The following is a 24,449-nucleotide window of genomic DNA, read 5'->3' as shown; positions in this document are numbered from 1 at the left end:
CATGGAAGCCCGCCCCCCCCCCCCCCCATCACTTACATTTATGTTACCAAGAGGACATACATGTAGCTTCCCAGATTGTGCAGCTTGAAGTATAGAGCTTACTTCTAAATATATTATAATTCTGAGAACGTGTCATGACAGCTACCCATTGTTCTGCGGCAAGTAAAGTTCATTTCATTTATTTATTTATTTCAGTTCTGCGGTTCAGTTCAGAGCATAGGATTGCCCTTATTTCTAAGTACATGCTGCACCATATCTGGCGTGTTTCGCTGCTGCAACCTTGTAGATGGGCCCTCGCACTGTGTTGGCCATGCCAACCTTTGCATTCACGGATGACGGGAAAGCAACTCGTATCATCGATGAGTGGAGAATATTTCAGGTAAACTTCCAGCAGAACCAGTACCAGCAGAGTTAGTCGTAACTCTGCGACTGATAGCACTTTCCATGTAAAATAAAAGGTGTGCTTTTTCATTTCCAAAATGGTATCGAGTACCCAATTACTATTGTGTTAGTAATGTAGGGAACGGGTTCTGCTTCTTTATCATCTCCTTTATCTCTTTAGGATCGGGCTGAGTTCAACGTTATCATCATGCCATTACACTTCACTGCCCACTGGGCACTAATGGTAAGTAAGATGGCACCTAACCACTATGCGGGCTTCTGCAGTATACGTGGCACATCCCAGTTGCGGCTCACTCTTGTTTCAAGGGTATATCGTTATTACACATAGGTACAACCATGTAAGGTTAGCCAGGGCTTTAGCTCCCATGAGACTGCATAATATGTATCTACTATTGCACGAATTTTCAGGGAAAATTGAAAGTACATGGATGCTCGACATGAAAGTGCAACGGCACCATACGAGTACTCGAAGTTCATAATCTGCCGATTTTTTTGCATGTACGCGTCTCTCACTTTTAGCGCCATGGCGTTAAAACCGAGGCTATTTTCTACGTTTAGTCCAAAAATGTTCGGTTAATGTTGGAGTTAACCGTTGTTAACAGTCACATACCATTGCTTCACTGTTGGCCTTTATAACGGGTTGCATAACCCTCCTTACGTGTGTGCACAATCTTGCTCTCTCTACATACTGCTGTGTATCATAGACATCACATGCCCACGCTCTGCGCATGCGCAGATTTCCTGCGCGCACAACAGAGCTTGCTGTCTTTCCAGTTTCCTTGCCTGCAGTCAGCTTTCAAATTCTGAGTTTCAAATTCTGATTTGAGTTTGCCTCCGTCCTGCTTCAGAGTGTCAGTCCTAGTTCTGCCGATTGGCTGCCGCCTTTAGTATTCGCTTTCCTTGTTCTCTCTCAGCTCAGTCCCGTCAGACTACGTGTCTTCAGCGGCCAGAGATTATTTGAGTATTATATTCTCACGATGGCTCGTTTCTCGACCAGAAAAAAGACGCCATCGGCCAGAGTGGCAGCTCAACCTTCGGATACAGGGCGTAATGTGCGTGTGCGGCGAAATCCTGTTCGTCTTCAACCGCCCAGAACTCCAATATCTCCCCACTTGGATTCTGTTGTCTCCGACGTTGCGCCGTCAGTTTCTTCTGCCGCCGCCTTGGATGTGGTCCCTGATCCCGGGGCGGCAACTCAAACTTCGGCTGCAGGCAGTAATGCGCGTGCGAGGCCAACTCCTGTTCGTCGTCAACCAACCGGGACTCCATTATCCACGGCCTCTGTTGTCTCCGACGTTGCGCCGTCAGTTTCTTCTGCCGCCGCCTTGAGTGTGGTCCCTGATGTACTTGCTTCGGCTGTTTCTCAGGCCGTCGGCCAGGTCCTCCAGCCCCTGATGGAGCGAGTAGAGCAGTTGGAATCTGCTGCAGCCGTCGTGCCGCTTGTCAACTCCAGCTCCGTTCATGCATTCCGGGGCCATCTGCCGGCTGCTCGTCCGTCGCTCTCTGTTCCTGATAAACTCCGCGGGCGAATTGAACGCGGCGAGTTTATTGACTTCGACGACCTCCTCCCGGACCAGCTGGGTGTGGAGCCCGATGTGGTCCAGCTAGCTGTGGGGGCCAACCGCTCTGTCCAACTTGTACAGAAGCCAACTCAGGCCCAGCGCCGCCATGTCCACGATGTAGCGTCATGGCTCGAGGCGTTTACTGTCTACACAAGAGTAATTGTCGCGGCGGCTCCAGATAGGGCGAATGATTTGCTGACATATCAGGCCACTATTCTGGATGCAAATAACTCGTATCAGGTGGACGCATGGCTAAGTTATGACAGGCGTTTCCGGCGCGCCATAGCCTCCCAACCACTGTCGTACGACTGGGCTATCATCGACTCTAATTTGTGGCAGTCGTCATTCACCAGCCGTGGTCGCCCGCCATGTTCGCGCTGTTCTCTGGTGCACCCAGTGGCCCAGGCCCGGTGTCCCTTTAGACCAGGGCCTCCATCCGTCGGCGCTGGGAGTGGAGGTCCGCCGCAGTCCAGCGCGCCAACCCATCTTGGGAAGCCTATCTGCCGCAACTTCAACAAGGACCAATGCAACAACTCATTCTGCTATCGTGCCCATGTGTGCCTTCAATGTCGCGGGAAGCACCCAGAAGTCAAATGTGGCAGGGGACAGTCCGCCACCTCAGCGTCTGCTCCGTAAACATTCTGTGGAGACCCCCATCAATGTACGCCGATTAGCCGGGCTCCTTAACCGTCATTCTGATCACTCCTTCTCTCACTTTGTGCTGCATGGGTTGTGTCATGGTTTCACGATAGGCCATTCTGCTGCTATATCTGGTGTTCATAGTTCTCCCAATCACCTGTCGGCTATCCGTAATATGCAGTATGTTTCTTCCTATTTGACCGAATGTTGTGAAGCTGGGCAAACAGCAGGTCCATTTCCGGAGCCACCCTTTCTGTGCATGCAGACATCTGGTCTGGGTGTTGTGCCGAAGTCCAATGGAAAACTTCGTGTGATACATGACCTGTCGTCTCCCGATGGCAGCAGTGTCAACGATGCTATACCACGCGGGCAGTTCAGCCTGCATTACGACTCTGTGGACACCGCAATTGCCGCCATTATGCGCCTCGGCAAGGGCTCCCTCTTGACAAAGGTAGATATCCGTAATGCATTTCGCCTGTGTCCCGTCGCCCCCTCGGACTGGCATCTTCTCGGGATCCGTTGGAACGGCATGTACTATTACGAGAAGGTCCTTCCATTTGGTCTCCGCTCCTCACCATTCATCTTCAACCAGCTGGCAACGGCTATCAACTGGGTCCTTGTCCATGTCGGCTCCTTGCCCGACGTAATGCACTACCTCGATGACTTCCTCGACATCTGCCCACCAAGCTCCTCCCTGGCGGCCAAGCACAAGGCCATCATCTTGGACTTGTTCCAGTTCTTGAACATACCTGTCGCCACAGAGAAAGTTGAGGGCCCTTCCACTGTCCTCACCTTCCTCGGTTTGGAACTGGACACCGATCGCTTGGAAGTGCGTCTGCCTCAGTCCAAGCTTCTGGCCCTACGTCGTTTAGTCTCTACCACCCTCGACCAGGGTTGCGTTCTCAAACGCGAACTCGCCTCCCTCCTGGGCCACCTCTCGTTCGCTTCCAGAGCAATTCCTGCCGGCCGTACATTCTTACGCCGCCTGTATGACCTCGACAAGGCCACATCTGAGATGTCATCTCACCGAATGCTGCACCTCTCAGCCTCAGCCAAGGGCGACCTGAGCTGGTGGCACCAGACTCTGTCAACATGGAACGGAAAGTCATTTTTCCTGCTAGAGAAGTGGATGCCCAGCGCTGACCTCCAGTTGCAAACCGACGCAAGTGGCACCATTGGATTTGGAGCCTTCTTCAATGGTCGCTGGTTCAGAGGTGACTGGTCTCCGCAGCAACTGGAACTAAGCATTACCTACAAGGAGCTCTTCGCCATTGTCGCGGCCTGCGCCACATGGGGGATCGAGTGGCTGCGGCTGCGTGTGGAGTTTCAGTGCGACAACCAAGCTGTCGTGGAGTGCCTGAAGACGGGCACGAGCCGGTCCCCTGCAGTCATGGCACTCATCCGCACCCTGTACTCAATCTGTGTGAAGCACAATTTCCTGGTCCGAGCATCGCACCTGCCAGGAATTTCCAATACCATCGCTGATGCCCTGTCCCGGAACAAGATGGATGCCTTCAGGACCTTTGCTCCTACAGCTGCGGAGCGGCCTGACACCATGGTCCAGCCGATCACCGAGTAAGTGCAAAGACATTCACTTAGGATGCAGATAGCGTTCTCTGTCGATCCTACTCCACAATATCAGTCTGACTTTATGCCTCTAGAACAACGCTCTTGTGCAATACATACTTACCATCTATATTGGCTGTTATCACCCGCTATCTCCTCTGGCCCTAATGGGAATGTCGGCATGGGCACTCCTCCGTAACTGGCCTCTCGCGCACTACTATTAAACTCGCATGGGTCATAAACCGCTCCTGCTCAACGCAGGCCGACCCACCAACTCGCATGGGTCACAAACCGCTCCTGCTCAGCGCAGGCCGACCCACTTGGTCATATACAGCTCCTGCCCTCGGTAGGCCGACCACACGATTCGTTAACGCGCACTCAATTGAGGCCAGCTACTCTGCCCGACATTCCCATTCTTCCAAACTCACTCTCTTGTCTTTTGGTGTGTCGCGTCCTGCACGCGTGTGTGTCTACTCTATACTCTAGCATGGGGAGTAGAATGTTAAATGTTCGGTTAATGTTGGAGTTAACCGTTGTTAACAGTCACATACCATTGCTTCACTGTTGGCCTTTATAACGGGTTGCATAACCCTCCTTACGTGTGTGCACAATCTTGCTCTCTCTACATACTGCTGTGTATCATAGACATCACATGCCCACGCTCTGCGCATGCGCAGATTTCCTGCGCGCACAACAGAGCTTGCTGTCTTTCCAGTTTCCTTGCCTGCAGTCAGCTTTCAAATTCTGACCCACCCTCCTCATCCCATTTCTTACTCTTGCACTCCACTCCATATATTTTGAAACACATGGATGCGGGCACTCCTCCGTAACTGGCCTCTCGCGCACTACTATTAAACTCGCATGGGTCATAAACCGCTCCTGCTCAACGCAGGCCGACCCACCAACTCGCATGGGTCACAAACCGCTCCTGCTCAGCGCAGGCCGACCCACTTGGTCATATACAGCTCCTGCCCTCGGTAGGCCGACCACACGATTCGTTAACGCGCACTCAATTGAGGCCAGCTACTCTGCCCGACATTCCCATTCTTCCAAACTCACTCTCTTGTCTTTTGGTGTGTCGCGTCCTGCACGCGTGTGTGTCTACTCTATACTCTAGCATGGGGAGTAGAATGTTAACAGCGATGTTTCACATAACGCCATGGCTTTATATGCACTGAAATAGGGTAGGAAGAAAGGAATACTATTGTGATAAATACTACAGGGAATAATGGAAGTAAACTAGGAGGCTACAGGTATAAAGATAAGAAGTTCAGAGATACAGCACTCCGATTATGTGTAGAAGTGACACGAAGAAAAATAAAAAATGTGATGAGTCAAAAACAGCGTGCAAACCACTAAGTGAGAAAAACGTGCTGTATCTGAGTGCTGCATCTCTGTTCTCTGCTTCCCCACCAATCAGGTCAAGTTTGTTTATTGTGAATAGAATCTCCTAATAGCTGTGTAGCATTGCTGAAGTTCTACTATACTTTTCTATTGTTTGCTTTGGCCACAGGTAATGGACACGAAGGCCCGTGTCATTTACCACTACGACTCGGCTAAAATCAGCAATCCGGCTATACATGCTGCAACAGCCATGTAAGATGCCCGTGTCTGTACATGCTCCTACCTCTGGTCAGCACAACTAATGCCACTCGACTTTACACTGGATGCATCAGTACTGCATTGTGGTACCACCAAATTCTGTATGCCATGCATTGTTGTCACAGTGAAAATACATACCGGTAACAAACTTACAAGCTTTAACAAGGAAATGGAATACAGAATTATGCTATTAAAATTCCAGTGTACAGCTGCCAAATGCTTGGCCACGCTGCCCCCGAGACAGGGGAGAGTAGAAGAGAGAGTTCGAGAGAAGTCAGCACTACCACTAGGAAGCCGCTCCGCCACGACGCCGTCCACGATTGCAATTGTGTCACACACACGCACACGCACACACACACACACACACATGCACACCAACACAGCAACACACACACACCATTGGACCATTGGGCGCCCATCGCCGGAGGCGATGGTAGCGATGCTACAGCAGAAGCCATAGCAGCTTGTGCTGGGATTGCATCATTCAACAGATTGCAAGGCTGAAGAATGGACCGCCACCATTCAGCCTGGTCTACACCACACAGCTATGAAGTGGCTTTTTCTGGCCAGTGAATCCCTACTTTTTGGTCTTTTTCATTTTTTTTCCCGCACACACATCGCACCACATACTCCGGCATGCACTGGCTGTTGGTAACCACCCAGGAGAATGAAAGAAAAGTCAGGAGGAGTCTGAGAAAGAGAAGAAAGACGTGTGTGACCATAATCGTTGGGAATCGAACCCACAACCTATCGATTGGAAATCGATACCACTGCACCATATGGGACACACACACACACACACACACACACAACACCCTAACTTGCACACGGACAGACGCACATACAGACACCCACCCACCTAAGCCGACTGCCTCTGTCTTCTTATAACTGTAGAAATCGGTTTTATAAATACCGACTTTTGCAAATCCTCTGTGTCTATCTCCAGCGAACACATTGGCCCGCCTGGGCAAGTTTGGGAGCAGGTGAAGGTGGACAACTTGCCGCAACAAATAAATGCGTTCGACTGCGGAGCCTTTGTTTGCCTGGTAAGCTCACTGAAAGGGAGAGCACGTGTATCGTTATGATTACTTTCCCCCTTTCCATTCCCTCAACTAACAAACTCGGCCATCGAAGGTGATTCTTATAATTATTATGTTCCCTCAAACCAGTTTGTATTGAAACTGCACTTTTGGAATAAGTGATCTACAAAGATATCGAGGTTCTGTGAGTGATGTAACTTGGATCATGTGTGACTGCAAGTGAGCGCATGGGACTACTTTCTTTGGTGCATTACCCTACTTTCATGACCTGTAGAATAGCCCTGCACTGACAGACACGTATACTAACTGAATTTTATCTTGTCCCTGGTTTGTCTGTCTACCTTTTATCTTCATGCCGCCTAGTCTGCAGCGTGTCACATATTCGGGACGCAGCTTGTGGACGTGAGTTTGTCTAATGCAAAAGTGCAGTTGTACTAGTAGGCATTGCTGTATGGTTGTACTGTACGGGGCTGATAAAAGCAAGTTGTATGCAACTGTGATCTTTCTTGTTATGGTCCATTGTTCGTGCTGCCTGCATTACATCATGCAGCGTCACCCACCTGTGCAGTACAGAAGCGAAATCCCCTTTTGACAAGTTTGCCTTTATTTTGAAGTTCTTCCATCCTTTGCCGTTGATGGCTCTCCCTTGCCATCACGATATAACTGGAGGAACACAGCGGCAGCGGCAAGACTGGCCAGGCGCACCAGCGACTTCTGGGGGCCGTTAGAGTTGGACTCAATGGTTTGGCCTCCAAGTATCAGCAGTGTAGTTTGACCAACGGCGCTGGTATGTGGACGAGCAGTTGGGAAATGTACCACTGCTATATCATCTGCAAAAACACATCGAGCCGTGCCAAGGATCTCATACATGTAGCTTGCATTCAACTAGCAATGCCAAAGGTAAACCAGGCTTCCAAGTAGGCACGCGCTCGAACACGTCACCACTCTAGCTGCTCAGAGGTGAGTATTGTCAGCAGGCTAAGAGCATAGTATATTATTGGTGGCTGATTGGCATCATCCAGAAGAGTCACTGTCCTCCGCATTGCCTTGCTCGCATTGTAGCTGCAACTCGTCAGAGTCCACGAGATGTCGCCGTTCCGTTTAACTGACCGACACCTTGGATGGGAACACCATCTTGTAGACGGAAAAGCAGCATGCACAGCAGCCCAGGTTACGATCGGGCTCCCCAGCAACCTCGATGCCAAGATTGTCCGACTGAGGTTGAAACGAGGCCAGCACAGCACCACCGCCTCCGCCACTGCTTCCTGCCGTCGGATTTGCTGAGTCAGCTGACAGGAAGTGGTGCATATGATCCTGGCGCGTTGCTGCTAGCGATGACAGCATGGATTGTGCAGCAGCGCGAGACGCAGACTTTGATGCTGACCTAGGTGCCGGACCATTCATTTTGCGCAGGCGCCGCTCTGCAGCCACAACAAAGAGAAAGCAATGAAAGAACCAACGGATATAACTCATGAAATCTAGAAAGCCGTCAGTTTATTATTACCAGGGAGTGGCAAAATACCCAATGAGAGACTGTAGAGGCCTGGTCGGGACATGAATGGGGGGAGAAAGAGACTACTGAATATTGGCCTCTGGTTTGTGAGGTAGTGTGGGTAGCATCATTTCGGGTTGTGAAGATTTGGGAGATGAGGGGACTGCCAAGGGAACTGATGGGGTTAGCCTGGGATGTTCCTATTTTGTCAGTAATCTGGCTGCGTTCTTATCGCACGTTCTTAGAAACAATCCGTCCTGGATCATATGTACCCCATAAGCTGCCAGAAAACCAACACCGCCGTTCTTAGCTTTAGGCAGCTAAGGCTGTTCAGGCTGGACGTTCTCGTTCTTGGGCTCAACGTTCTTCAGCGCGCGACTACTGTACATGAACAAGTACTCACCCTACGAAAACTGTTAGGTGCATCTCGTACACCAACCAAAGGTAAAGAGCCAGGAGTCGTACGAGCACGCATTGCGGTCCTTTCATAATCCAGGCTTTGCACCATACATGCATGTATACGTAGGCACGTCTGTGAAACTTGCTTTGTGATTTTGGGCAATATTTGCACAAGGTTCGTGTCGTATGACCTACAGACAGCAGACCACCTCCACAATGCGGCCACGAAAGGACGAGATGATGGGGCACTCTGGCGGTACTTTACGGTACATGTAGAACTACCAGACCCATCAGCACTCAGGGTTTCTGCGATCCCCGTTCAAGAGGGTGGGCATTGTTGCGTACATTTCCAACCAGGTCGAGCACTCGACTGCAGTACAGTACAGCATCACAGAGTCATACGATGGTACAATCAATCGCAGTCCGGGAGGGGCGGATGGGAGAGACAGGCGCTCTGGCGGGATTTTGTTTTCCGGTGTAGGTGAAATTTGCCTTGTAGTGAAGCGATAAATAGTGTTAGATGATACAGCATTTTAATATGGGCACTTTACTTGGACCTTTGAATGAATGTGCTGCGCTGATGAGTCCACAAAGTTGTACTATTCTTATTTTTTCACCTTGTCATGTCCCTTCCTCCCTCTCTCATAACAGCCACCTTCACTTCCTTTCCCCAGGAGACTCCCTTTGATAGGCATCCATTTGCCTCTGGAGATTCCTTGAAAATATATATCAAGAATCGAAAACAAAGGACGAAACCAGTTCTGTCCACAGATTGAGTGCCATGCCTAAAAAATGCTCATGGGCTGTTTATTCTTGCTCCCCACACCTGAGCTCGCGCTTTCGCCGACTTGACACTTGTATACTGTCACACCTTTTTTACCGGTTCTTCAACATGGACATTTTGAAGGTTTCCACTGGTATACTTTCAAGTCATCACTTCAGGTTAAGTAGAGGCAGGAGCAAAGAAACAGAAGCAATAAATTAAGCAGCAGAGAGGTGATAGAACAGCCCCCCCCCCCCCCCCCAACTTGAAAAGCTAAAAATTAGGAGGTTCAACAGTAAGTATACTGGTGGATTACTTTCAAATGTTGTTACTAAAGAGTTGGGTTGTATGCTGACAAGAATTCTGACAATATACCAGCCATTGTGTGAGACCTGAACTAGGATGAAGGGTTAGACGCGTATTTTACAGCTCAACTCATGGCGCAAAAAGTGATTCAACACACGTTAGCTCTCACTCCAGGTGAAAAAAAGCTATTCATCACACGTTTTTCTCACGTTTGAGTGAAGAAGAAAAAAGGTGAAGCGTGAACTCTCTATTGTGTATATCTTTGTTTCCATGTTATAGGTCGACATCAGACGAGATTCCGCTGCCATGCGGCACTGGATATGTGCCCATGTGCTTCAGCAGCACATGCAGGAGCACGCACCGTCTTCGGCCAAGAAGGCCTGCACATCGCTACCACCACCACCATCATCATGAAAACGGCCTCTTGTACGGGCTTAAAACGGTGATAACCGCAAAACGTATCAAGAGAGGTGAATCATCATCATCATCATCTGGAACAGCCTCTTACACGGGCAAGCAAACAATACCGGTATATCAAAATTCAATACAGTGAAAGAAGGAACGCAAAGTGGAACTCAAATAAGTAAAATAATTTTGTTCACATAGCTATCACCCTAATGATTGTAAAACGTGCACTCAAAGTTACCCAGTAGCAGCTTTCCTGAATTTCCAGGAGCAACATTATTACATGCTGTAATTATGATTGTATTATGGATGGTTTGGTTCTTTTATAACTGGCTAAAGAGGTGATACCCACTTGCGAATTATACTGCTTTCAATGGACTATGCATTCTATTAAATAGCATTCTTTTTGCTATCTGCCTCAATCCTTGAGGGTGCTGGAGTTCCTGTGACTCTCAACCGAACAGGGAAATTTAGTATTGTGTGTGTGTGTGTGTGTGTGTGTGAGAGAGAGAGAGTGTCGTATCCGGTCGGCCCGGGGTTAGACCCCAAGGCTGCGGTTCGACATGAACTAACTAGTTACTTACTAAACCTTCACATTACAAGGCCGTGCAGCGGTGGCCACTTGGAGAGAGTCCACCAACAGAATTACTCTTACGCACGCACGCACATATACCTAGACATACTCTCACACACACACTCAGGCATATACAGACACATACACTCACACCAGCGATCAGGTTTACTCACATCTTGAAAGGAGCTAACTGTTACTTAGTTCAAGAGCCAATATTGAGAGCACAAGGCAACTTTGACAGACGAAAGCCGAAGCTTCTGTCTGAAGGCGGAAGGCAAGAGAGAGCGAGAGAGAAAGGCGATTGCCATAATCATGATAATATCTAACTACGGGCAGGAGGCTGATCCACCGTACGAACTATAGGACAAAATGAACCATAGTACACCCGCATGCCGCAGTGTACCAAACCTTAGCAATAATGTGTATAAACTGTATCACAAAGAGCGGGAGCCAGCTAAGGAAATAACAGGGTATACCAAATAAGGAAGGCCCCAGGCCTTGTGTGAAGACATAAAATAAAGACGATTATGAACCCGTTTACGGGAGATAGATAAATAATTAGACACCTAAATAAGGCAGACTTGTCACGTAGAGGCCTAAAAGGCAACGTGTCAATAGCATGGATACGACATGAGCATGAAATGCTGCAAGGTGCAAACTTGACTCGCACGATTTCATTGAGCAGCAAACTCTTGCAAGACTAGCAGTCGTATGCATGGTACATGCTTGTACATCACACCCGTACAATCATGCCATGAAAACCAGAACCTTTCAAGTACTCCTCCACGAGGAAAAGGGTGATGCAAACTTCCTTTTCGCTTAAAAGCGAAGAACGCGCCATACCTGTGTGGCACAGACAACAATGATGACGACGATAGGACAAAACATACCTGTATTGATTCACTTGGCATACTAACGGGAAGAACATTTTTTTAAGCTCTTGCCTTGCACTAACTACACATACATCAAAACCAAGCAGCAAAATGCAAATCCGAACGCATGTTTACTGGAACTGAACTAGTGAAGTTCAGAATGTTTCTAATGGGCAGGCTGTAAAGACTCAAATTTTGCACTTCTGTAGTTGTTGTTGTTGTTTATTTTACTTCGCAGATTCTAACAGACATTGTAGTGTACTAATATACAGTGCTGGCCAGAGAAATCCAACCTCATGAATAAAATAGCACCGGGCTCTAACGCGGCACAACTTTAATTCATTAGGTTGGATTTCTTTGGCCAGCACCCGTACTAGTAGAACGAACACATTGTAAGCAAATGAACAACTGGCGATACTAAAGTGGCATGCTGATTTCGGATGGAATTTATTTCGTACAATTTCGTACATGGCCTCTTTTGGACTAAAATAAATTCTGTACTAAAAATAAAATGTGTTCATGTGAAATTATGTACACTTTACAATAAGATACATGCGTACTGCTTGCGAACACGTGCATTTAGCATGTAACACTGTGCGAAAATAAAAACCGTACGAAAGGTCGAAATTCAGCTTTGTCCGAAAATATTTCTGTCCGAAGATTTCCTGCTTACAGTATAAGCAATAGAGTGCATAGAGAGTAAGATTCAAAGCCTACCATGAATCACTTCGTTGTTCAGGGTGCCGATCATGCTGGCGATGGCTTGACCCTGAGAAAAAACAACACAGAGTGAGGTAAGCTACAATTGAGCACAGTTTCGTAGTGATACGTACGCCAGTCACCCTACCAGTACACTACATGATACAGCACCCCACATATGCCTGAGCCAAAAGGCATGATTCCACAAAGTAAAGAGTTCTTTATTCCTTTCTTTTCTTTTCTTGCCGTGGTTGGCTATCACCCCTCTCTCGCACTTTGCGTGCCAATTGGTCATGCACCACGAGTTGAGTGAAATAAATAAATTACAAATATGGTGCCCCGGCAACTTCAACAGGAACACACCAATACAAACACGGCCCTGGCAACAGCAAAAACGGGAACGCCATTACAAAGATGGTGCCCTAGTAATTTCAACGGGAATACCGTAAAAGCCCGTAATAGGGCCCTGGGCGGAAATGTCAGTGAAGGTCCAGAACATGGGCGTTAATCCGGGCCTGGGCGTTACTTCGGTTAAGTGAAATCATACTGTACTACAGTCAGACCTCGCTTATCCGGTCCTCGTTTATCCGGATCCCTCGCCATCCGGAAGAAAATAGTTGGTTACAAATGTACAGCATATGCCATGCTTACATACAGTATGTGTGTTCGATTATCCGGTTCCCTCGCCTATCCGGATATTTTTGTGGAAAACGGATGTGTGCGGTTATGCGAGGTCTGACTGTACTGCATGTACAAATCAGGTTAGCACAGTGCACGAAGTTCTACTACAGTACCGTACATACACTGCATTGTGTACTGGACTTGTGCTTTCGGCAAAAGCCTTTTGCCCATGGGTGTTTTCACGGAGGTGGGCTAGAAAACAGGACAAGAGTGTTGGCACTGGGCACCTAAACGGGGAGTGGGCGATATACTGGGTGGGCGTTCACACGGGCTTTTACGGTACATCAATACAAGCTAGACTGGCAACTTCAAACAGGCACAACTGACAAAACACGGCGCCAGGCAATAGCAAATAGGTACAGTGAAACCTGTCTAAGGCGACCCCTCAAGGGACGAGAAAAAGTGGTCGCCGTGGCCAGGTGGTCTTCTTATCCAGGTTCAGTGGGTCACGTGACTATATCCACATGTGATACATCATTTTGATCAGTATCACAGTGCACTAGTGCACACACCTATGCTACTCTAGCACGACTCATGTACCTGGGGTCCTCAGACCTGTCAAGTGTCGTGCATGCACCCTGTGTAGATCTACCATGCATGCATGGTGCACCATGCAATGCGTACATTTACATGTGCTAGCACTGTGCAAAGCGGTCGCGGGCGAGTGATCGTCGGTCGCGTTGAGCGGGTGCTCGCCTTATACGAGCTGTTTTGAATGTGAATGCGTCCGTGACAAGGAAATGTGATCGCCATGGTCGAGTGGTCGCCATTACAGGTTTTACTGTACACCGTTACAAGATCAGTCCACCACTTGAAGATGCTGCTGGTACAACATAGTGGCAGCAACACACCACACATGCATACAGTAAGAGCGGACGCCGAAAAACGCAGGGGCTCAGAGTGTGCAGCCTAGCATTGCTCTAACCTGTTGCAATGTCATTAGTTTTGCTCTTATTCATGAACAGCACCATGCGATCACACCTCATGGAAAACATGTAGAAAACGGTACATGTGCTAAATCTGTAAATCTAGCCTGAATTGTTCTTAAAATCTGGGCCATTTTCCAGCCTAAGTCAGTGTTCTTCGGCAAAGCGTTCTTCGGGGGCCGACCTTACTGTATGTGGCCCTCCCCCAAAACAGATACCTGGAGCTAAATGCATCCTTCATACTGCTTATCAGGGCCGAATTTCCGAGTGACAATGGCAAAGGGTTACAATATGATGGGATCTGTATTGACTATAGTCACAGAATCAATATACATCAGCAGAGCATAAGAACTCACTTGTGCTCATACCCTGTCCCGTACAGATGCTGCACAACTTGTATTGTTCAGATGTCCATTGGGGTGGCATGCCAGCCTCTGCTCACCATATCACCACCTCATTCGCGCCTCTGGATGCCACGACTGTCGTCCCACTAATACGCATGGAGCCGGAGCTAACCTGATAACAGTTGAGAGCATGACAAAGTATCTTATGTAAATATGGGCGAGTATTAAAGTTGGCTTCCATCGGCAAAAGTAAACACAGACGTAGTGCTACAGGCATGGTCTATCATGCACAGGAATAGCTGATACCGCGCACGTTTCATCACCAGTGGATGGAACTGCGACAGCTCCACCATTGCCGGATTGTCGTGTCTTATGCCTGGTTCACACTAGGCCGATTTTTCGGCCGACATGGACTCGTACGAAAAATCCTCAAGATCGGGGCGAAAATTGCGTAGTGTGAACGGTGTTGTCGTACAGGGTTCCGACAAATCTGCGGCGATTTTCTTGTCGCACTAGTTTTTGGCCAAGTATCGACTGGTCGATATTTAGCCGAAAAGCCGGCCGATTTTTACTGCTTGCACGTGATGGAGCGGGATTCGGACCAATCACGGTAGGCTTTTCACCATGACAGCAAAGAGCGTCGATGTCGAGCTCATGACCCCTTGTACTTTGTACTCTTGATGAAATGTAAAGTCCTACCGGTATATCGCCTTGTTTCTCTTCGGACCATACGCGCCATAGGCCTAGTTGAATTATACTTTATAGTAGAGAGACAATGGTTTGACGTGACAAAGAGTATCCAACACCACCACGAACAACAACATGCCCGGAGTGTGGTCTACAACAAAGACCTGCCTCTTCGCAGAAGAGCTCAAACGCTTTCCTGCAATTTGGAACGTGAAAGCGAAGGTGAGATTGAGATAAGTGTCTGGCTGTGTCGAGCGTCCGTCTTTAAATTATAGCTATGTTTGGCGAGCCTCAGTTTGTTTGCTCCCCGATGAAGCAACAATGGCGAACTCTTGAACTCTCAACCATGAACTCTTGCTTTTATGGATAATCGATGCGAGTGAGTCGTTCCCCGTGTGTGAACAGGACGTCCGACTCATCCGACACAGTCGGCAGACTCCATGTCGAAGTCGGTGCCGGAGCATCGGCCGGAAAATCGGCCTAGTGTGAACCAGGCTTTAGGCTGCGTTTACATGAGAATTGTCAACCAGGGTCGAGTTCAGCCCGGGTTGAAAGTCTGTACAAAAGACCAATAAGTGGGTGTCTACAGGCAAAGCTGGATGTTGACACGACATCATCTGAAGACATTGATTTGGCGTGCAATGAAGTGCTGCCACCAGAGCCGGTGGAAAAGAGTGCGTTCGAACGTGAGTTCTGGTATGAAAATAAGCTGACCGGCCATGGCACGATGGCCCAAGAACTTCTCTTCCACTCAGCAAGTGAGTACATGTTGAACAACGTGGATGATTTGGAGCCAGCCAGTGACCAAGAGCGGCCAAGTCACTGCCGCTGGCCACCGGTAGCGCCCAGGTGACTGTTGCAGCGTTTGTGCCGCATGCTCCGCCGGGCCAGGTTGTCGCAATACCGGCAGGCACTGCCATGACGGGCTCCATGCCAGTGCAGCAGTTCACGCTGTTTTCACCGGCACCGCAGCGGCAGGCTGTACCGGTGGCGTCGTGTCCACTGCCAATGCACGTACCGCAGTGGTCTGCACCTGTGACAGTCGCCGCCAGTCCAATGGTCTTCAGACCAATAGTGGCCACCACACCAGCTTCGACTGCGGGCATTCCTTTAGCACCCAGGCAGGCCAATCCATTCACAACTCAGTATCATATCTACTAGGGGTGAAAGGGGTGATCCGGGTAACCCGGGTACCTGTCTGTTTAGCTGCTGATCCGTTAGCAAACGAGTACCCAATAGTCGTGTAGGATTGCAGGGTACAGTATTATAAGCTTGCTTGTACAGTCGTACAGTTCGGTGCACAGTTTTGAGTGTGTTTTTGCTTGTTCAATCCTGGTACATATCACTGTATCCATTGTAGCTACGACAATTTTGACTGTTTGCATGTAGCGCAGTGAGTGTGGACGCTGTGCTTGTCGCGGTGTAGTGTACTTGCATGACTTCGCATATCCTCATGGCGCGAAGTCCGGAAGGCTATTGTAGTAACTGTTGCCTGAAAATCTCTCTCCTTTCAGAATGCCTGTAAAAGACACGTTGCGCTTAGGGACCGTCCGGGGTTACCGGTTGTTTTTACAAAACGAAAGGTTTTAGTATTTTTCAGCACCCTCCCACCCTTTCTGCAGGTAAAACGAATTCCAATAAAATATTGTTGTTAATTTTCGACACCCAAAAGTAACTGGGCATTCCCCATCTGCATTCAATAATTATTTTCAAAACGAAACTCCATCAAACCCACCCACCCCCAAACAAAATCTTTTCGTTTGGAAAATAATTCAAAATATTATTGGTAACCTTGGATGGCCCCTTGCGATCACAAGCAAATGCAATGTTTTTTGGAAAAGGTATGGCGGATAAAGGGCACCTGATAACCCACCCGTTAAAGGGGAAGTTAAGGCAAAAATTAAAATTTCACCAGTTGTAGTCTTCGGGGTGCTGAGTCGAATGGTCGTGGTCCGAGGAAGCTGAGACGCTCCCTTCCTACTTGAATCCCAATCGAACTCGCGCACTTCCACCGAAACTGGGTGACTGCGCCCTACTAGATGGGGATTTGTATGCAAAATGTCACTAAAAGCGTCATTTCGTTCTTATAAAAGCACGGATGACTGCGATTGGCCCATATGTTGTAGTCTTTTGGACGCTGAGTTGACTGGTTTTGGTTCGAAAAGGCTGCGATGCAGCGTTCCTCCTTTGCTTGTGGCTCAATGTAGCTGAACCATCGGACCTTATTCGTCAGCTTGGATCACGTGATCCATCCAGCTGCCGCGATCGAACTCGCGCACTTCCACCGAAACTGGGTGACTGCGCCCTACTAGATGGGGATTTGTATGCAAAATGTCACTAAAAGCGTCATTTCGTTCTTATAAAAGCACGGATGGCTGCGATTGGCCCATATGTTGTAGTCTTTTGGACGCTGAGTCGACTGGTTTCGGTTCGAAAAGGCTGCGATGCAGCGTTCCTCCTTTATTCCCAATCGAACATGGTTGAAGAAGCGGTCACGTGCTCCTGCGTACGCCAGTCACCTGGTCACCGTGCCTGCAGGGTACAACTTAGTAGCCTGTTTGACCTTTTTTGGGTGCAGTCCTGTCACTCGAGTTGAACCTTGGTGTGAAAGTTGTCGCCTGCTGGCGTGGTGACCAGGTGATTTCGGCACCCAGGAGCACGTGACCGCTTCTTCAACCATGTTCGATTGGGAGTAAAGGAGGAACGCTGCATCGCAGCCTTTTCGGACCAAAACCAATCGACTCAGCGTCCAAAAGACTACAACATATGGGCCAATCGCGGTCATCCATGCTTTTATAAGAACGAAATGGCGCTTTTAGTGACATTTTGCATACAAATCCCCATCTAGTAGGGCGCAGTCACCCAGTTTCGGTGGAAGTGCGCGAGTTCGATTGGGATTCAAGTAGGAACGGAGCGTCTCAGCTTTCTCGGACCAAGACCATTCGACTCAGCACCCCGAAGACTACAACTGGTGAAATTTTAATTTTTGCCTTAACTTCCCCATTAAGCCAGATACCCGTTTGTTACCTAATATCTACAGTGGAAAACTGTGATTCTAAGTGATCTGGTATCTGTGGCCTCATTATTCTGACGACCTTTGTTGTTGTTTTCTTTCTCGCAAATGAGAACAAAGTAGCACTGTGTCAATGAAATTGAACACCGGAGTATATGGCTATATCAAACCGGTAATTCAATGGTTAACAACAGTTACTATAGGTGATCGATAGCCAATTTTCAGGGATCCTTTCACCCCTACTTCAAAGGATTCCAACCCAGTAGTCGAAAGTAGGGCCAAATTTCCATTTCAATAGACCAACCCCAAAAAGATTGTCTGGGTACGTGAAAGGGGGCACGCGTGGAAGCCAGCTCGTGTGAAGTGCACCGTTTTGTATTTATTTTGTATGTGTCAGCTGATGGCGGAGGAGAGAGAGAGACCGTTTGCTCGCCGGGCTGAAGCTAAAGGATTTGATGGAGTCCTGCCAGCAGCTAGTCAAAGAACCTTCGGTACCTTAGGCAGACCCTGACGGAGTTTGGAGGGCAGCTAGCTCTCGGCGAGGAGAGGAACATTCGCGGGGCAATCGACTCTCCGTAAAAAAAATACAAGCTACATAGCGCCGCCATACCGCAAACAGCTACGATTTCAAATTACTTCTCGATCTGCTGCTTCACAAAGTTCAACTATTTACAAGTCCTGACTGTTGTAGTCTGAAGCTGGAGTCGCATCGCCCACCTACAGGTAGCTTTCGGAGCTGATGGATTTTCCGACATGGACTTCTTCAGCAAACTCTCGCAACAATACTACAGTGTATGCTGTGTTTCCGTATGCTCGTGTCGACATGTCACCTACTGTACATGTACTGGATCGCGAAGGCGGAGGAGCTTGCCAACCTCCGCTGACACCAGATTGCCGAAATACCGCCGTCGTCTTCGTTCTTATCGCTGGAGACATTCTCCCCTTCCAGAACCTGCGCATAGTTGTCGTCCCGGGGGTAGAGACTATGTTGTCACAGGTTTTCGAAATAGTTCTTCATCACACTTGCGCGAATGATGATTCTCATCATGAACTCGTACCGACGGTGTGACATGGCGATGGTCTTTGGAAAACGCAATCTTCTTGTGCAGTAGAACATCGATCGGCTACAGATGAGTACAGTCACTTCGTGGTTGGTCCTATAGGAGGAAACCTGGTAGGAAAGAGGCAGGACTCATCCAAGACGAAGCGCTCGCAACAAACAATACCACTCTAAATACCTCATAAGGTCTAGGGCCTATCGCCGCTTTGAGCCACAGCGCTCACAGCCTTGCCTACTTCATCAAAGTGAGCTCTACATGTTCGTTGACCTCTTCACACTACACAGAAGAGCGAAACAAGGATTATGGCTTAGCATTTCGACTCCAATAGCAGAACATTACCAGTGCGAGAGAGAAAACCCACAAAGGGCTTTGCCTTCTGTCGCTTCGTCTCTCTTGCATGCAACTAACGAGAAAACAGTGTACTTACCCCCGCATTCACACGCAAACTATCAAACACGTCCTGTGCCGCATGCTGATCAGGTAGTGTCATGTATGTGTTGTACAGTGTACTCTCAGTTAACATGCCCCCTTTCGAACCCAGACAATCTTATCTTTTCGGGATTGGTCTATTACATCATGCATGTCCCAAAAAGAAGGTGGTGGCAACCAAGACAAGCACAAGCTGAAAATCTTAGCTGTCAAGGACGTTGGCGGATGTACATTGTCAAGTAACTGGTGGTGTTAGTGGACATCATAGCACTGCAGTTCCTTGGTCCTTTTCTTTTCTATAAAAGTATCCTTTGCTCTCCATCCGAGTCCATATGATACGCATATCAATTTTTTGGCAGATTTGGATAAAAAGAACTCCGGATAAGACAAACAAACTTGTTCAGTCCCTTGAAGTTCGTCCTAACGATGTTTGACTGTAGTCGTCAACAGGGTCGCTTGAACAGCCTCTGGAGGAGACACCGGTATTCCAGGTCCAAGGTTGCGGGTTTTTTTTCTAACGCTTCATGTGCTTTCATAGCCAAGGTTTCTCATTTTCTTCCCAAGCTCTTTTGGCCTTAAGAGTTGACGACTGCTTATGTTTGTGTTGGCTGAAACATGTCAGCTAATCTGACAACCGTCCAAACCCATTTTACTAGTAAGTAGTCAGCAAGTGGCTTTGATGGGGACGATTAGACATGGAGATGCCAGCGGCACATTACAGAAGAACAATGTTGTCAAGTTGTTTGTTTATGAAAAATGGCTACACTTTTTCAAATTGCTATTGAAGTTGGTTAGGCATAGGGAAATTGCGGTTAAGGTGCAGTTTAGCGTGCCAGATTATTTCGCACTTTCTCAGTGTTCTGCGTACTGTCATGCGTGCTTTCTGTGTACTTTCTAGCGTGCCTGAGTGTGTTTCGAAGTTTTGTGTCGTTAGCGTTGTTTCCTTTGACTTTGTGCCTTTTTGTGGTAATGGCTGGGCGTCCCGGTGCTCAATACCAACAATGTCGAAAATATGTGGATGCGCGCGAAGCGCTCAAAACGCAACTTCGGCACGTCCCGCAAGTTGCTTCCTAACTACATCTGCGAGTTCGTGTTGAGGCAAAGAGTTCGGCAGGAGGAAAACACCTTCGGCTCACTGCTCCAAAGCATGCGTCAACAGTACCTTGTCTGATCGGTTCTGATGAAAATAAAGTCCATGTCAACAGCTACTGTGTTTTGAAGCACGCGGTGACAGTACGCAGAACACTGAGAAAGTGCGAAATAATTTGGCACCCTAACTGTACCTTTACCGAAATTGCTATGAAATCATTTTATGCAGCATAGATCATTATTATGTACTATAGCTACACACTCTGGCGATGTACTCTTGCTGCAAGTGTACTGGCATTACTCTATGCAGTCTCGGTCTGGCAGGAGAATTTAGGAATATTAGGAGACCTACTTGTACGAAGACACCAAAAAAGAGAACGTATGGCGAGAAATTAATTACTGGCTAGGAATTGCACTAGAACTTACCTGCTTCTCAGTGCTCCCACATACGAGTGTTTTCTCTTCATTCTCTGCATCCTTTCCCCAGGAGTCTCGTCCATTATCGCCTCAAATGCTTGAGTACGAGATCCGCCAAATGCTTCATTCTCTGCATCCTTTCCCCAGGAGTCTCGTCCATTATCGCCTCAAATGCTTGAGTACGAGATCCGCCAAATGCTTGAGGTCATCCAGTACCAGCTCTGAAGCGCTGCAGTCTACCAATTATAATTTTTTGTCCAGGAGGGTATGCTTTCCTTTCTCTCTCAAAAATGGACTAGTAATTATTCAAATTTACAGCGCCGTCTACTGCTATTCTCTCTCAACAAAGGTCGGAGCGCGCCAAGCTAAAACTAACAGCCACAAAGCATTCTGGGCCAGCGCGCTTGTGTGCATCTCACGAGCGCGCGCTAGTCGACTAGTCGCAAGAAACGCTCGCGGGTCAGACTTAGCGCTCTCTCGCTGCTGTTTGCCGCACGCGGCAGCGGGGTGGGTCACGTGATCCGAGCTGACAAATAAGGTCCGATGGTTCAGCTACATTGAGCCACAAGCCTCTGGATCGGTTCTGGAACGTCCAACAAGCGAAAACGTATCCTTTGTGATGTCCTTGACCAACACTGTAAGCGGCGACTTGTCCCTCCGAGAGTGCAACGGCACTTGTGATTTTGAGTTTTGGCTCACGGACTATAGGGATCGCTAGGGAGGTTCTTCATCGTTGGAAGGAGAAGGAGGGACGTCTGTTACGCCTTCGGGAGGCTGGTCAGGGTTGTCCATCACCTGGTGGCGGATGAAGCGGCTCAAAAAATTCATAAACTTACGAACAAAAGTGCGATGCGCTCTTCACTGCAGATGCAGAGTGCAGTCACAGTCCGTGCGCCAAGGCCCTTGAGAGACCGATTTTCATTTTCTCGCGGGAATCGTAGCCTCCAAGGCGCCGCACCTGCGGGCTTGTTTTCTGTTGATTTCGCCTATCTCCGAATGGTGAATATTTGAATGAAATTTGCTGCTTAGAGCCCTTCTAGTCTCGTCAGGAGACCTTTCCTACACTGGAGAGATGGCTCGGAGTGATGTAGACACCTATGGCCGTACCCTGGAAAATTATTTTGGAGCTTGCAGTTCGTGAGCAGCCACCAAGGACGAATGTCTCATTTTTGTAATTGCTGAAACGAGGAATATGGTCACCAATTTCACACTAGGTAAGGCATTTACCCATCGCGGACACTAAAGCCGCTTTGTGGGGTGATAGACCAAAGCTTTATCTTTCGAATGCACGAGAAATTAGAGTGATACCTTTGTGCCCCACAATTGCACCCGAAATAAACCACGCACAGGCAATATTGTGATTTTATGAGAAGAGACAATTGAGCATGCTCTAAATCGTCATGACCTGTTGTGTTACTTTTCAAACACCACTCCGAGTGAGCATCTACCAATCCTTTATCAATTTTACAGGGACATTTGAGCTTAGGGGATAGAGGTGGGATATTTCACCAGCTGAAGTACTAGATTTTTTTCTGAATTTGTTGACTACTAGGTTGCATAGTGTAAATATGTCAGTATTATGTGCATTATTGTGGTGAAATTCTGAGCATCTAATTATTATAGGCACAACAGCACTGGTGCATGCCCTCTCCTAGATCCTGCTCTCTGACTTTTTTCTTGCATTACACGACTCAAATTCGTCGAATGAAAATGAAGGAGTAAATTTGTTGCTGCCAATTAACTGCATCGATTAACTGCATCAGTTCTGTTTTCCTCTGCTGTTCTTCTTTCAGTGTGGTGACTTCTGATCCATGAGGCGATGGCATGAAGTCAATAGTTTGCAGTATGTGCAATATGCGGCAGTCTCTCTGTCAATGGACCTGTGACAGCTGAAGCCCAGATGTTGCAGTTTGATGTCTATGGCCAGCAGCAATCTAATATTGTTGCACCTTTCCTTCCACACACAGCAATGCGGAATATGTCATGGACAGACATCGCTAAACTGCCTCTTTTGAAGAAGCATCGCAATTCTTGTCTGCCAATAAACAACAGACTAGCCAGCTATAATTACAATTTGGAGGTCGGAGACGCGATCCCGTGAACGCATTGCGCCAACTGCAATGAAGAAGGCCTTAGTGATCTGGATTTATTACCATTCTCGTGTGGATAACTATGGCGTTCTGATCCAAGTCATGCAGACTATAAAATGCCTTAGACGTGATAATATAGTGAAGGTACTGCCGACAGCAAGCCAACAGTGGATATGAACCACGCCGCCAGCATCATTCTGCACACCAGGAGAATCCAATACATATAGCTGCCAACTCTGATGGTATAGACTCGATAACTTGTTTTGTTTCTCTAAGATTGGTATACAATTATACATGTCCTAGTGCAATCTCTATCCATATGCGTAATGCACTGTATTTGTTTCCGGTGACTGGAGGTAGTTTATCATAGCACTGTTTTATGTCCTGGTTTTGTTGAAGATGAGCATTATCCAGTTAACTTGCTAGGTACCGTATCAGTCAGCTCTTTCAGCATTTGGCTTTGTGTCAGGGGTGGTTGGCGGTGTCGCGGGTCATTCCACAGTCCGCAAAGTTGACGTTCTCGGCAACGGAGCGACCCAGTAAGCAATTGATCACCGATAAATATACTGTCATTGGTATCACGGTGCACCACAATGGCATATGGTGTGAATATCATTATGTTATTCAGACTTATTCTGCAGCGAGTCCTTGTCGTGTAGCTTGCGAAAGTTATTGCAACGGTCATTACGTGCATAATGCATAGTACTGTCTGTACACTCAAGTTTCAAGTCCAGTCCATTTTTCGGAAATATGGGCTGGACACTAACGAGGGCCTGGTGACGTGTTCATAGGGCTGAGTTATGCCAAATGGTGCCATTGGCTGGGAGTGAAAGCCTTGCCCCACGCCTGCACCCTAAAAAATGTTTCGAAAATACTCAAATTCGACGACGGCTGAGAATCTAGGAAGATGCCGGACCACAGCGAAACAAGTCATCTGGCTGAAAAACGGAATACACCATTGCGTTGCCACGGCTAAGCGCAATTTTTAGGCTCACCACACAGGTAGCGAAATGCCAAAACAAACGAGCCATAGACACAAAACCATTTTCCAAAATTGTCCACCATTGAGAATGCGACTCAAAAAGTACCCGCAAACTGCCCAGTGCAGAAAATGAAAAGTCAACTTTTAGACGACTTTTTTGAATCTGGCGCACGGACTGGTCAGTGCAGATCTTTTGTATCCTTTTGTTGCAGATGTTTCTATTTGCAGAGAACGGTTCACGTGGTCCGCAGCGCTTGTGCGGTTAGTACTCAGTATAGGGCTTGAAAGTGATGACGTCAAAACGGCCAGGGAGTAGTAAGTTGACATCAGATTTCTACTTTTGGATCCACTAAGGTGTGACTTTGCTATTGCCTATGTATGTGGGTGCATAGCAACCCACTCATGTCGC

General features: G+C 48.0%; 1 protein-coding gene and 2 long non-coding RNA genes across 4 annotated transcripts in view; 2 read left to right on the top strand and 1 right to left on the bottom strand.

The window, feature by feature from the left end:
- Positions 1–10,637, top strand: part of LOC135829695 (uncharacterized) — a 41,727-nt gene extending 31,090 nt beyond the window's left edge. For both annotated transcript variants that reach the window (XM_065342085.1, XM_065342086.1), the window contains 6 exons: positions 287–379; positions 563–625; positions 5,683–5,765; positions 6,718–6,817; positions 7,175–7,213; positions 10,051–10,637. In XM_065342085.1, the coding sequence (XP_065198157.1) occupies positions 287–379; positions 563–625; positions 5,683–5,765; positions 6,718–6,817; positions 7,175–7,213; positions 10,051–10,185 (513 nt within the window). In that variant the 3' untranslated portion in view covers positions 10,186–10,637. The remainder of the gene's footprint in view (positions 1–286; positions 380–562; positions 626–5,682; positions 5,766–6,717; positions 6,818–7,174; positions 7,214–10,050) is intronic.
- A 305-nt stretch (positions 10,638–10,942) lies between these two features.
- Positions 10,943–21,278, bottom strand: LOC135829920 (uncharacterized). The gene is made up of 4 exons (XR_010555947.1): positions 20,978–21,278; positions 14,285–14,444; positions 12,340–12,391; positions 10,943–11,593 (listed from the first exon to the last, which is right to left on the bottom strand). It is a non-coding gene; the product is annotated as an uncharacterized LOC135829920 (long non-coding RNA).
- Positions 21,279–21,859: 581 nt separating this feature from the next.
- On the top strand, positions 21,860–23,508 carry LOC135829446 (uncharacterized). The gene is made up of 2 exons (XR_010555825.1): positions 21,860–22,182; positions 22,762–23,508. It is a non-coding gene; the product is annotated as an uncharacterized LOC135829446 (long non-coding RNA).
- Positions 23,509–24,449: the final 941 nt, after the last annotated feature.

The sequence above is a fragment of the Sycon ciliatum genome, chromosome 13 (assembly GCF_964019385.1).
Source record: "Sycon ciliatum chromosome 13, ocSycCili1.1, whole genome shotgun sequence".
In the NCBI taxonomy this organism is placed as follows: Eukaryota; Metazoa; Porifera; class Calcarea; order Leucosolenida; family Sycettidae; genus Sycon; species Sycon ciliatum.
Note: the sequence above shows the minus strand (reverse complement) of the source record. Positions and strands in the feature narration are given on the sequence as shown.